Source organism: Myxocyprinus asiaticus, chromosome 24 (assembly GCF_019703515.2).
Source record: "Myxocyprinus asiaticus isolate MX2 ecotype Aquarium Trade chromosome 24, UBuf_Myxa_2, whole genome shotgun sequence".
In the NCBI taxonomy this organism is placed as follows: Eukaryota; Metazoa; Chordata; class Actinopteri; order Cypriniformes; family Catostomidae; genus Myxocyprinus; species Myxocyprinus asiaticus.
In genome coordinates this window covers 8,530,274-8,545,171 of record NC_059367.1, presented here as the reverse complement: position 1 = coordinate 8,545,171, position 14,898 = coordinate 8,530,274, and the positions used below count along the sequence as shown (strand labels likewise).

At 37.2% G+C, this 14,898-nt stretch overlaps 1 protein-coding gene across 1 annotated transcript; it reads left to right on the top strand.

Annotated features, from left to right (window-relative positions):
• The first annotated feature begins 107 nt into the window (after positions 1-107).
• Positions 108-14,640, top strand: LOC127415059 (GTPase NRas). The gene is made up of 5 exons (XM_051653548.1): positions 108-367; positions 4,083-4,213; positions 5,769-5,947; positions 6,101-6,257; positions 7,710-14,640. The coding sequence occupies exons 2-5, from the start codon at positions 4,103-4,105 to the stop codon at positions 7,827-7,829; spliced, it is 567 nt and encodes a 188-aa protein (XP_051509508.1). The 5' UTR covers positions 108-367; positions 4,083-4,102; the 3' UTR covers positions 7,830-14,640.
• Positions 14,641-14,898: the final 258 nt, after the last annotated feature.

Genomic DNA, 14,898 nt, shown 5'->3' with positions numbered 1-14,898 from the left:
TGATTGATATTTGGTTGAAACTGTTCTTTTTAAAATAAGTCACGACACTTTTTTTTAGCCGTGTTGCAGGACTTTTATTTTGAAATTGTTTGAGGAATTGTGAAGCCGGAAGTCCCCTCTGAAAGTTCTAAGGGAAGCTGCTTGGTCAACTCTTATTCAAAACTTTAGACTGACTTATTTAACTACAGTTTTACGCCGTGAACATACAACCATCTAACTAATACTATTCGTGCATGTTATGCTGCTACCAGACTAGTGTAAAGTAACTTTATAAGTTACTCATGGCATCATTTTGGGCGAGACAGCAGTAATTAGCAGCGCCCTGTTGATCAGATCAGGCAGAGGTCGCAGAAGTGCAGTTTAAGCGGTGAGTTTCCACCCAACACACACGCCTTTTAAACCAATAACATTCACGTTTATGACCATCATCGACTGTTTACATTCGTATTTATGCTTATTTGCCTCAGAAAACGCGCTGTGGATCTTTTCTTAAAAAAAAAAAAAAAAAAAGTATTTCCTCCTCCGTGCGACATAAAGGCTGTGTAACAACTTCTAGTGAGCTGCCCGCTTACACAGTATGTTAGAGTACATGTGCATTAAGTTTATGTCCATTTTATATTACACACACTCACACAATAGAAGAAAATCTCAGCTCTGAAGGTCCTTACGATTCAAGTCGCCACCAACTGGGCAGGTTGGGGAATTTATAGTAAAAAAAGGACATAAATATTGATTTGTTTCTCTTTTTGTGTGTGTGTGTGTGTGTGTGTGTAACATAACTCCAACTCTATTCAGTAAATAAAGTTCTCTGGATTCCCAACATTGAGTTTTACCATTGATAATGGCCATAAACTATAAATATATCTTTCAGAAGTGGTGCATTGCTGCTATTAAACACGTAATCATCATGAAATCTAATATACATGAGGAGGAATATCACATTTACATTTAAATGGTAATTAATTTACACAGAACAGAACCCAAACCCCAATTTGCTTCTTAGATCGTCTGGATTCAGTCAGATTTATTGAACAGAAGTGTCTGTGTGTTCATCACTGCATGTGTAACTTTCATCATGTCTGACTCAATTTCATGACATTATTTTATGGTGTTTCGTAAAAGCCTATATTGGAAATGATCGTGTACATAAATAGGTTTAGACTCCGTGCATGCATTCAGCTGAGTTCAGCTTGTCTCCACGGCAACGAAGGGCTCAACTTCTCTCCTGCATCTGGACGCAGCACCGCAATTTGCATGCGGTCTACCTATTGAACTTGCCATGCTCTGTCCAGCGGGTCTGTGAAAACTGGATGCCATCTTTGCAAGTGTTGTTGCATTGCAGAAGTGATGCTTCGGTTTTGGTTATGGTCTTTGTTTTTCAAATCTAAAGTGAAGTGCTCTCACACAACTGGCACTTCTTGTCAATATGTGTTTGGACCAACGTCCATGGACTGCGGCACTTCCGCCTTGTTTTTGATTTACAGACTAGTCCATTTTTTTTAATCGAGTAATCGAATTTAAAGGTGCATTTTTTTCCTCATTAAAAAAAGTTATAATCCTAAAGAAATTAATAATAGTAATTTTGAAACATAGGTATAAAATCATGAGCAATCACATGAGAGAAAGACCCCAGTCATATCAGTATTCTTATAAAAGCTGTTTTATTCTACATGGAGAGGGTCTCCTCATGGGGGCTGCCATGTTAGAATCACATGACCAGCCAAGTACTACTCGCTTAATCTCAGTAACTGCCTTTATATTGGACACTTTCACTCTTGGATTAAATGAATAATGGCTGATTGTGTATAATGAATTTCTACAATGACATCTGAAACTGAAAACTATTGATTTTGAATGTTGCTGCATCCACGCTGCTAGGTGTCACTGCAGGTCCAAGATGAGTGCACCTTTAATTAAGTAATTGTGACTAAGGCTTTGAAATTAAATTTCAAATGTTCGTCAAACTTAAGATAAAAACGCACATTTGAGTGCTAAGACTGTGCACTCGAATTCTAGATGTGTGCCAAGCACTGATGATTACTTCAGACCGATCGCATTATTGCGCTAAAAAAGTCTAGATGCAGAGCAACAAATAAAGTTTAACAGAACGCAGTTGTCTCAAGACGTGTTAAAAAGGTTGAAGTTCTTTTTAACTTGACTCGGCATCTAAAAACCACAGCGCTCCTGCACGAGATGATGAATGAACTACAAAACGTGGTGAAATGTTCAAAGACGCTTGTCTGGTTTGCATAGAAAAGCAACTGGAAAATTGTTTGTAGATGGACGCAAAAGCATTCGGTGTGAACAGCCCCTTAAATGGAGGTCTTTGGGCGTTGTGTCTTGCTCTCAATCTGCGTTTCTCAGTTTAAGCAATGAGTTTTTTAAATTGCTTTGGCAATTTGGAAATGTGTGTCTCGAGGTCCTCATGTTCTGTTCTATTCTGTTATGCTCCATCTGTTTGAACAGCCCCTGGGTTTAGAGTCTGAGCCGCTTCACCACCGAGTTCAGCTGAATAGAGCGCAACGGTCTGGTTCCGGAAGTAAAAATCCCATTCATTTCTTCCGTAGACAAATTGATTTACCGATGGTATATGCTTCCGTTGAAGTCATCCGTCTGAGTTATTTCAGCTTCCTTGTTTAAAAATAGTCTTTAATAGCAGAATTCCTGTTGAACAACTACATTCCTCATGGTTCAGCAGAGAAAGTTCCACCAATCAGATAACCGCAGCCAACATGGCCCGCGAATAAAACCGGACACGACCGCCTACTCCTATGAAGCACTTTGAATGACGCAAACGAGTCAGTCTCCCTGGACTCTTAAACTACTTATATATTTGTTTATCGGAATATTTCGCATTAAACTATATTTTATATATACTTATAATCAACAACCTAAAATTAATAGTTGTATATATTTTAATATTCGATTACGTGATTCGCAGTGCTTCATGGGATTGTAGCCTGTGCCCTCATGAAAGACTGTAAGTGCACAGACTTGCACCTTTGTCTTTTTGTTGGATTTTCAAATATTTTTTTGCCTTAAAACAAAGTCTGTATTGTTGTGATTCACATCGGAGCTGGTTGGATTGGTTCATACTTTACAACTCTTTAATGGAGGATTTTTTGAAAAGTCTATGGAAGAAATGAATGGGAAAAAGTGGGTGGGCACTGTTGCGGAAACAATCTTTGCTATAATATAATACTGTGCTGTTTGGCTTATGTATTCATTGTGCCCTCTTGTGGACTAAGGAAGCAATGTCAATTTTACAATTATAATTGAACACAGATTTAGCCTAAAATTATTGTACTTTTGATATTTTTCCTTAATCAGTGTCCAATCATTCAACCAATTTTTTTTTTTTTTTTTTTTAGAAAATAGTAACACACCAACCAAACTGCATGTAATCTTAAGAGTTTTTAAGTCAGTCAAAATCTAGTTTGTAGTTGTTTTAAAGCATTTAATATACTAAGTATTGAAATATGTTCAAGGGAGTATTTTAGAATTGTGCACACATGTCTAATAAATCTTAAATCTGCTGAATTGTTGATGGTAAAAAAGCCATGCTCCAAGCATGAACTTGTTAAAACAAGACGTTTTAACATGTGTCTCAGGTTAAGGTTGCATTAAAAAAAACAGGGGGTCGTGACTTGTGCTCATGTTCAGTGATGTTAACTGCCAAACCTGAGAACAACTTTGACATTTAGAAGCTATTCTAAAAATAGATTGCAGGGATAATGTTTGTAGAGTTCTTGCTGGCAACCAATGGAGTTGCAGTGTTGTGTACGCAGAACTGGGACTCACAAGAGTGCATCTATTGTTTGAATGTCCATGCATTTACATGCTGTTTTATATTCCCTTCTCTCTAAAGATTTAAGAATCACAGAAGGGGTTAAACTGACAAAGCATTAATAAACATATGTATATACACAGACAGCGAGTTGTAAGTTAAGCTATCTGCACAAATATATACAAGTTTGAATTTTTAATGAAGTATGAATGCAGTAATGAAGTATTAATGTTAAAATAATATGACTGTGCAAACACACTCTCCCTCTGTTTCAATCTAGCTGTCTTTATTGCAGGTTGGGCTCAGGACTATAAGATGACGGAGTATAAGTTGGTTGTTGTGGGAGCAGGTGGTGTTGGGAAGAGCGCTTTGACCATTCAGCTCATTCAGAATCACTTTGTGGATGAATATGACCCCACTATTGAGGTACTCAAAACGATCATTCGACCTCACTTTTTCCAAAGGCCATACTTACAGAGTGCAGTTGCACTTTCTAAGCTTCTGTATGATGCCACATCATTACACATGTTTTGAAGCATTAGTTATAGATTGTTTCTTGTCTATAATAGTTTTGGCTGTATAATTTGGCTTCTGCTCTGACATTTGTGTTAGTACGAGACTTAACAAATGCATAATAAACAATAATAAAAACCAGAGCTGGGAAATTTAACGTGTTAATTTCTGCAATTTAATCGTTTACTGTAATGCATAAAAAAATTACGCGATTAATGCAATATCCATTTTATTCTCATCCTTAAACTTCACTAATATTTTTCCTTATTTCCTGTGGCTAAAATTGGCATAAATACATTTCCAGGATGTACAATCTCGACTCTACTGTACATCTTAGCACAGAAACTGATTGTATGGAGCAGTGCATGCTTATTCATGACGTGCGACACATGTCCCATACCTAATAAAAACAAGAGTGGATTTACTGTACAAAGAATGGAAACTTCAACCGCAAGCGGTGAGCCAGGTGTGGGAGAGATACGCGCAAGTGGCTGTATCTCTTTTCGTATTGCCCAAAAACACTCGCTCACTGTCATCTGAACCACTTTCAAAAGCAAAACTGTGCGAGAGAGACCCTGAGTGTGCATGATAGAGACTGAACAGCAGCCTGAGAAAATAATAGTTTTGAGATTTAAAACTTCAGCAAATTAAACTTTAGCATTAAATTTGTTTTATATCTGTATGTATAGTTTCTAATAATTATTTATTAGACTCAATTCATCTTGCCAAAAAAGCTTTATATGAATGAAATCTGCGCATTAAAATCAGTATGCCATAAAATCAGTGGACATGCTGTAATTAAAAGTTGGGCAAAATCTCTTCTGGTCTTTTCTAGTGGACTTTTTTAAATAATAAAAATGTCCACTAGAAAAGACCAGAAGAGATTTTGCCCAACTTTTAATTACAGCATGTCTACTGATTTTATGGCATGTAAACATACAGTATACTTGTATCAAAGATTCATACCTGTAAAAAAGTATCTTATTAACTCTTTCTGCAAAAAACTAAACATTTTAACATGTACATATTTAACATAAATGATGAAACTATTTCTTGCACTTCTTTGAGACAAAGTATAAAATAAATATAATGTTTGTTTTAATGTACCATGAACCAAGACTGGTCTCAGTTAATCGTGATTAATTTGTTTATAAAATGTTAATCAATTCACAGCCCTAATAAAACTTAACGTCTCTGCCAAGATGTATACAAACACTGTACTGATGCTATGTATTACCTTTACTTATAAACCTTCAAACTTTTTCGAAGCAATACCATGTAACACTGCTTTCGGCATAACATGCACTGAATATTTATTTAAAATATAGCTATATCCATTACACTATATAACACATTAATATTTGAACAAATTGATATTTGCTATATTTAGAACACTTGCTTATATCATTAGACTTTAAATATCCCATCCAATGCAGAGTTACAGTGCTGATCTCTTCCATCTCCACAGGACTCTTACAGGAAGCAGGTGGTCATTGATGGTGAGACGTGTCTGCTGGACATCCTGGACACTGCAGGTCAGGAGGAGTACAGTGCAATGAGGGACCAGTACATGAGGACAGGAGAGGGCTTCCTCTGCGTCTTCGCCATAAACAACAGCAAATCCTTTGCCGATGTGCATTTGTACAGGTGTGTGAGTCAATCAATGCAGTTTCAGTTAGTGTCATGATTTTCACAAATATATTTTGCGACACAATTTTTAAGTTTATGTATTTGACTTGTGCATTCAAATTAAGGGAGTGTTTGTTTTTACACTTTGTAATACTGTAATGTGCTTTTTAGAGAGCAGATCAAGCGAGTGAAGGATTCCGATGACGTCCCCATGGTCCTAGTTGGGAACAAGTGTGATTTGGCCAGAACGGTGGACACCAAGCAAGCTCAGGAACTTGCCCGAAGCTATGGTATAGAGTTTGTAGAAACGTCTGCCAAGACCAGACAGGTAGGCGAAGACTGAATATGAATTACTGTTAAGTCAGAAGTTTACATACACTTAGGTCATTAAAACTCATTTTTTAACCACTCCACAGATTTAATATTAGCAAACTGTAGTTTTGGCAAGTCGTTTAGGACATCATCTTTGTGCATGACATGAGTAATTTTTCCAACAATTGTTTACAGACAGATTGTTTCACTTTTAATTGACTATATCACAATTCCAGTGGGTCAGAAGATTAAATACATTAAGTTAATTGTGCCTTTAAGCAGCTTGAAAAATTCCAGAAAATTATGTCAAGCCTTTAGGCCTTTAGCTGGAGGAAACAGGTAGACAAGTATCTATATCCAGAATAAAACGAGTCCTATATCGACATAACCTGAAAGGCTGCTCAGTAAAGAAGAAGCCACTGCTCCAAAACTGCCATAAAAAGCCAGACTACAGTTTGCAAGTGCACATGGGGACAAAGATCTTTCTTTTTGGAGTAAATGTCCTCTGGTCTGATGAAACAAAAATTGAACTGTCTGGCCATAATGATCATCGTTATGTTTGGAAGAAAAAGGGTGAGGCTTGCAAGCCAAAGAACACCATCTTAACCGTGAAGCATGGGGGGTGGCACAATCATGTTGTGGGGGTGCTTTGCTGCAGGAGGGACTGGTGCACTTCACAAAATAGATGACATCATGAGGAAGGAAAATTATGTGGATATATTGAAGCAACATCTCAAGACATCAGCCAGGAAGTTAAAGCTCAATCGCAAATGGGTCTTCCAAATGGACAGTGACTCCAAGCATACCTCCAAAGTTGTGGCAAAATGGCTTAAGGACAACAAAGTCAAGGTATTGGGGTGGCCATCACAAAGCCCTGACCACAATCCAATTGAAATTTTGTGGGCAGAACTGAAAAAGCGTGTGCGAGCAAGGAGGCGTACAAACCTGACTCAGTTACACCAGTTCTGTCTGGAGGAATGGGCCAAAATTCCAACAACTTATTGTGAGAAGCTTGTGGAAGGACACCAAAACGTTTGACCCAAGTTAAACAATTTAAAGGCAATTCTACAAAATACTAACAAAGTGTATGTAAACTTCTGACCCACTGGAAATGTGATGAAAGAAATAAAAGCTGAAATAAATCATTCTTTCTACTATCATTCTGACATTTCACATTCTTAAAATAAAGTAGTGATCCTAATTGACCTAAGACAGGGAATGTTTTCTACGATTAAATGTCAGGAATTGTGAAAAACTGAGTTTAAATGTATTTGGCTAAGGTGTATGTAAACTTCTGACTTCAACTGTATTTGCTTTCATACTTTTAAAAGTGAATCAATTATGTGTTTTGTGCTACAAGAATGCACAGTACAAACATTTGTATGTGTGTTAGGAACATTTTCTTAAATTTTTTGCAATTTATTTTTTTATGATTATACTAAAGTGTTGCATTTCTCATCTTTTCCAGGGAGTTGAGGATGCTTTCTACACCCTTGTTCGTGAGATTCGGCATTATCGCATGAAAAAACTTAACAGCAGAGAGGACAGGAAACAGGGCTGCCTAGGCGTCTCTTGTGAAGTCATGTGACAGCAATGCCTCGCCCCTCTGTTTTCTTTTAAGCAGTTTGTTGACCAGGCAGCTGGAAGTTTTACCAACACTCGAGGACAGATGATTTTAAGTGGTCAATCTCAGGTTGTGTTCTTGCTCGTTAACCCTGAGATTGATCTCTGTAATGAGTGTCTGCAGAGTGGGCCCCCTGCTGGCTGAAAGGAATTAATGCACAACTGGTCAGCTTTCTGTTTACCTGTTGGGAGGCTGTGATAGAAAAGTGAGGCCATTAAAGGGACATTTAGATGTTACCATTTTTACCAAGGTTTGTTTATCTCACTGAGTAAAAAAAAAAAAAAAAAAAAGAAGTTAAATGGGCAATTGAATTAGGCATTGAATTATTTTTCCTTGTCTTCTGGGCCCTTTTGAAGACAATAGTATACCTACTATACAGGCACGCTACTGTTTGTATTAGTAACAGTTTTGTATGTATCAATTTCTTTTTTCTGAAATCACCTAAAATCATCGCAAATTCACCTAACTGTACAACTAATTCATAAAGATCATTATTATTGTTCTCATGAATCTCATAAAAAAAAAAAAACTTTCATTGTGACATGATTGTATGATAATTAACGTTCCCCTGAGGCCCAAAAATTTTCATTACTGGCAAGTTTTATTTTTGAGTTTTTTTGGTACATTTGGTGATGCCCATTATTCTCAATGGTGATTCTCATTACTGTAATACAGCAATTTTTGTAACAAGAATTCAAACATGAATGGATCTTTATTTACTCTTTAAGAGCTTTCAGTGAAGAGAAAGAACTGTAAATTGGCTTAAAATTTATATACTGTATGATTATCACCATAATCTATATCTAGATATGGAAGCTGTTATCTTAAATTCTGTTTTAAGGGTTTAGTAATCTCTGGCCTGATGTTGTAAAGGGCTCAGAATCAAGAAAATTAAAAGCCCTTTAATCTTAATCTGCAGGTTCAATGCTCAGGAATACTGTGAAAGCACACTCACTTAAGGAATGTGTGGGGTTATTTCTCTTTATTTCTTAACACCCCTCCCCTCCTCTTTTTTTTGTTTTTTTTTTTTTGTGCCATTTTCTCATTTCTTTTTTCCCTCTGGTCTCAGATGTCGATTGTATATTTTGACAATTATTTGGTTAAGAAAGAGAAAAGTCGATTGCATTTTAAGCATGAGGTATGATGGATTTGACTTAAAGGGCCTTTTGAATCATGGTGCTGCTGGTGAACTTGCCAAATCTGTGTGCCTCCTGTACAGCATGACATCCTTTAGCCCTTGAAGTAATGTCTTAAATTGTCAAATGAAAGCTGTAAAATAAGATTTATTTTGTTGGGATTGTTTAACAGATTATCGTACAGTTTGCAGAGAAAGATACATTTTCTAGCAATGGCTTTGCCTGGAATTGAAGAACTTAAAGCTTAATTGGCTCTCAAGAAGAGCAAATATCTTTGATCAGTAAGTTGAAATGATTATTCATGTTCTTGACCCTCGTGTTATTTATATGGCATTTGTCTGAAATGGTCTGATTTCATCAAGAATGTAATCTTTGGGTTTGCGTTTCGCCTTCTGTCCTAGCACTAAAAGGGTCAGGATGTTTTCTAGCAAACAAACTAAATTTGCCATTACATTAACTATCCTTTTTTTGACTTATGATTTATTATGTATTTTGCAGGGTTAACACAATTTATTGGTATCACAGACTTTACCTAATCAGATGAAAAATGTACATTTCATGTTTATTTTTGAGGGGGATATTCCTATGTAACAGATGTTTAATGTGCCTATCGTATTACAAAATGTTTTATCAGTAAATTAGTTGGAAACTGGATAAATTGTGTGGATCTGTGTGTGTGTGTGTGTGTGTGGTCATTTGGGCTATACATATGTACATTCATGCATGCTTATGTGAGTATGCTTACATAACATCCCTCACTCTGCTTTCCCATGTGTGTGCTTGTCACTTGAACTTGTCTGTCTGTGAAAACCTAAAATAGAGTTGAGTATACACGACCTCGAGTGTCAACTCATATCCAATGTGGGTACACGGCTCTGGTTACAGTGGGCAAGCAATGCTTTATACTGCACTGGCGTAGTGGCCAACTGCACACTTCCCCACTACCGAGGAACAGTGTCGGACCTGCCAGCATTCTACAGGAAGAGTGATAGTGTCAGAGACAAGCAGCCAATATGCCCAAAGTCGCTTTACCCGGTGAGTGCCCAGTCATCACCTGAATCATTATACAAAGACAAGATTTGGTCCTTTTTTTTTTTTTCTTTTCTTCTTTTTTTTTTTACATCACTTATATGTTATTGTTTTTTTGTTTTTTTTATCTCACATATAACAGGAAACCTAAAAAGGCACATATAATGACTGATTTAATGTGTATACAAAGCTATCAGAAGAATGTTTTCATTTGTTTGGGTCATATTAAAGGGATAGTTCACTTAAAAATAAAAATTATCTCATTTATTCACCCTAATGCCATCCCAGTTGTGTATGATGTTCTTTCTTCTGCTGAACATTTTAGAAGAATATTTCATCTCTGTAGGTCCATACAATGCAAGTGAATGTTGGCCAGAACTTTGAAGATCCAAAAAGCACATAGAGACAGCATAAAAGTAATCTATACAAGTCCAGTTGTATGGACTTGTGAAAGTGGACATTTATAGTAAAAAAAAAAAGTACTTAAATATTGATCTGTTTCTCCCCCACACCTGTCATTTCATTTCTGAAGATATTGATTTAACCACTGGAGTCATATGGATTACTTTTACGCTGCCTTTTTTATGCTTTTTGGACCTTCAAAGTTCTGCCCACCATTTGATGGTCACTGGCATTGAATGGACCTACAGAGCTGAGATATTCTTCTAAAAATCTTTGTGTTCAGCAAAAGAAATAAAGTTACATCTGGGATGGCATGAGGGCAAGTAAATGATGAGGGGACTTTCATTTTTGGATGAACTATCCCTTTAAGAAAGCTTTAAGGGGATTTGACATTTGTACATGTTTCATAAGTTATGGGAAATTATCTGTTGATTTTAAATAGCACCATGGTCTCTGGCATCAGCTGTAATCTAGGAACGGGAGTGTCATAGAAGCATATTTTTACAAGAAATACAGTAGCCAAAGTCAGGTTATTTCAACAACTGTTTCACACTGATGTTCTTTGCAGCTGTAGCACTGTGGAAGATTGATCGATATATGAATCTATGAGTCTTATGAGTTATGACTTATTTTTTTACAGTAGATGGAGGGTTGCTTTAAAATGCAAGAGACACTCTTGCTAGTCAGCGGATTCTAGTTGCTCAAGTGTCTGGACATGCCATAACTCACCTAAAGTTTATTTTTACATCATAAATTTTTGTCCAAATTCAGCTTGTCCAGAACAGCTGAACTGTTTTCAGACCTGATGCATTTGAATTAAAACTTCTTTTTTCTTCAGAGCAAAATAATCTATTCAATTTCAGCCTCACATTTATCGACAGACAGAGAGCTTGCAGACATGGCACTTTCCACGTGCAGGCTAAGAATAATATGAATTTTAATTGGCAGACTTTGACGTCTTTTATATCACCAGGTTTTCGTAATGATCAGAAATAGAAACACTCAGGGTGTGCAGGGTAGGGACAGCCGTTTACTGATGGAACTCCAGAAGAGGATTCACTGAGAGGGAAAGACAGCAGGGGAATATAGAGTATCAGGCTGTTAGAAACGCATAGCTAATTATTTTCTCATGGTGTGTTAAATCTAATACTCTAGTTAAAATTCTAAAATGGATGTGTTGCATTCAAATCATTGTAAAAGTCTGATGTAAAAGAACACTTTTGTCTGCACATTCTATTTTTAGAATAGTTATAGTTAGAATAGTTAAGTCATGGTCACACTAGGCTTTTATCATGAGAAATTATTTCGGATACTGCAATGGATTGTTATTTAATAAATAAATAATATTCAAAATGTTAAAATATACCATCTGGGGCCTGGGTAGCTCAGCGAGTATTGACGCTGACTACCACCCCTGGAGTCGTGAGTTCGAATCCAGGATGTGCTGAGTGACTCCAGCCAGGTCTCCTCTAAGCAACCAAATTGGCCCGGTTGCTAGGGAGGGTAGAGTCACGGGGTAAACTCCTCGTGGTCGCGATTAGTGGTTCTCACTCTCAATGGGGCGCGTGGTAAGTTGTGCGTGGATTGCGGAGAGTAGCATGAGCCTCCACATGTAGAGTCTCCGCGGTGTCATGCCCAACAAACCATGTGATAACATTCATGGATTGACTTGTCTCAGAAGTGGAGGCAACTGAGACTTGTCCTCCGCCACCCAGATTGAGGTAACCGCGCCACCACGAGGACCTACTAAGAAGTGGGAATTGGGCATTCCAAATTGGGAGAAAAGGGGATAAAAAAAATACAAATAAAAATACACCATCCACTCACTTTCCTGCAACAATAAATACATGCAGCTTTGAAATATGTATACATTTCACAGGTCCAACATGATCACTTGGGAGGTCGGCATGTTGTTTCCAATAGTTCCGATACACTAGGATCAGCGGCATTATGTCGACTCACGGACCACCGTCATGTCCTCACAGACATGTCTGCAACGGCTCAAGCTCAATTGCTTTCCCATGTGGCGCACCCAGAAGCGTGTCGCATCTGGATGCGCGTCACGTCAGCGGGGAACACCGTGGATGGAATCCTGTTGTGACCAGGGAGTAATCACGATTGCATAATCAGTGACGGCCGCGCTGCGGACGTTGCATTTTCGCATCTAACGTTACATTTTTCATACACTAATGGTTAAGGTTAGGTATAGGTTTGGGCTGGGTAAAACAGGCATTCCTCATATGTGCCTGTACAGCACAAAACAACTCGCTTCATGGACATTACACCCACAAAATGCTGCTCCCATGTGACCATACGCCCAAGAACACTTACCGCTTTGGCCACATGGGGCAGTGTTCCGAATTTCGGTAAGTATACGGCGATTTTGGATAAAGAAAAGTCGACCTACTCTTTCCGATCTCACTGTGAGATCAGTCTGGCGGGTCAGAGTTCCACCAGAGCGGAATGTCAAATTTCTTCGCATGAGCTTGCGTTTCCGTTCTTCCACTTTTGGATACATTTGAATGGAGTGTGACATGTAGTGTGACCGTACAATAGGCTATTACTTGACGGAAGAAGTGTTTATTCTGATTATTATTGTCAATAAATGTAACTACATTTTGAACATTGGTGACTTTTATCATATTGCTGTTGCTGTTGTTTTGTAAATGCATTTATTCCATTGTATCTAAGAACACCCGTTACCCATGGTAAAATCACTGCAACGCATGATGTAGAGTTGCTTATTGTATTAATAGCTTCCCTTTACGTCTTGATTTAACTGATGATTTTTACTCTTCGCTGGCCTCCCTTACAAAAAATCTAGAGTACTGGCAGTCTAGCCGCAAACTTTCCACAAATTTCCCATTCCTTATTTTCACTTGCAAATGAGCTTGTGATTCACTGAAAATGTTTGCCAGAAGTTTGCAGCTTTTCAACGGTAGTGATGAACCTACAGCAAACCTTTGGCAACAATGGACAATTTGCTGTAAGTTTGCCGCAAAGCTCATTTGCATTTGTGAAAATAATCAGTGGCGAATTTGCCATGAACTATCGATTTTCGTAAGATTGCAAACAAAGTGGCTATTAAGTGCAAGAAATTACTTTTTTTGTAATTATAATTTCATAGCAATGGCTTTTTAAATTGAAAACCAAGGTTTTGTGGTCAGTGTGTGTTATTTTCATTTTGTGATAATCACTTTTTGTTTGTCCCCCCTACATGAAACATGTCCTATATCTGATGGGTACATTTTACTAACCCAACAGAGGAGAAGCGTAAGTATTCAGAAGGAATTGTAGGCGGGTGATTGCTTGAGTTATGGGAAGGGTGGATGAGCATGAACTGGTAGATGTGGAAACCTCCAATAGATGCGATACCCAAAAGATTGCCCGTTGAAGGTGTGAATTTAAATAGAATTTGGGAGAGGAAGGGTGTGGGCTAAGGGATGCTCCAGGGGGCAATTAACCTAATTTTTTATTATTGTTTATTACAAATAAAAACAAAAAACATTTTTATTGTTTAGTGTTCACTATCCATGAATTAAACCAAAAAGCACATTCCTGTCACTATTCTTTTTGGAATAGTCATGAAAGTGAACACAAAACAAATAAATGTTTGTTTTTCTGTGGGAAGAACAGATTGTGATTGTGTTCTTTCAAGGATGTTGGAATCTTAGGTTTGTGAAAAAGTCACAATGAGCATGACTTGCTGATGTTTGATTGAATTTCTCTTTCTGTTGTTCCATAAATTGACCACACACATTACACTTCATTATGGGCCTGCAAAAATCTTTTCCCACCATAACCAATTGCAATATAAAATACTTTCTACTGCACCCCTGTATATGATTTCCGTACATATTCACATTATTTTATTTTAAAAATGAATGAACCTTTTTTATACATGTTGCTCAAAAATATCTCAAGTGTGAATATTGTTGTTTATATTGTTCTTTTAATTTAACTGTTCCTTTGTTAAACATTCTTAATCCTGGATGTATGCAATACCCCATTTTGCATTGTCTCAGACAAGAGAGGAAAGCCCATGTTCATTTGATATTACAGAATTGTTGCTGTTCTGGTGGCATGTGTGATAACTCAAATGTGCATAACAGCTCTAATGAGTTGTTTACTAACTCAGTCTAAACTATAACTTCCTTTTCTTTTCAATGTTTTGGATCTTCCCTGCCCACTCTGGGGAAATGAATAATCAGATGGGAGTAAGTATAAAAGAACTCGTCTGAGATAGACCTGTCAAAAATGTGAAGGAAAATGATGGACCTCGTGGCATCCATATAGCTTACATATTTTATTCATTTGTTTGTTTTGGGAAAAAATCTACAGTGGGGTCCAAAAGTCTAAAACTATAAAATCTGGGATTCAAATATAATATAAACCACAAATTAAACTGAAAATTTTTGGATTAAGATTTTTAATTTATTTTTTTTAATTTATTTTTTAGAAAGAAT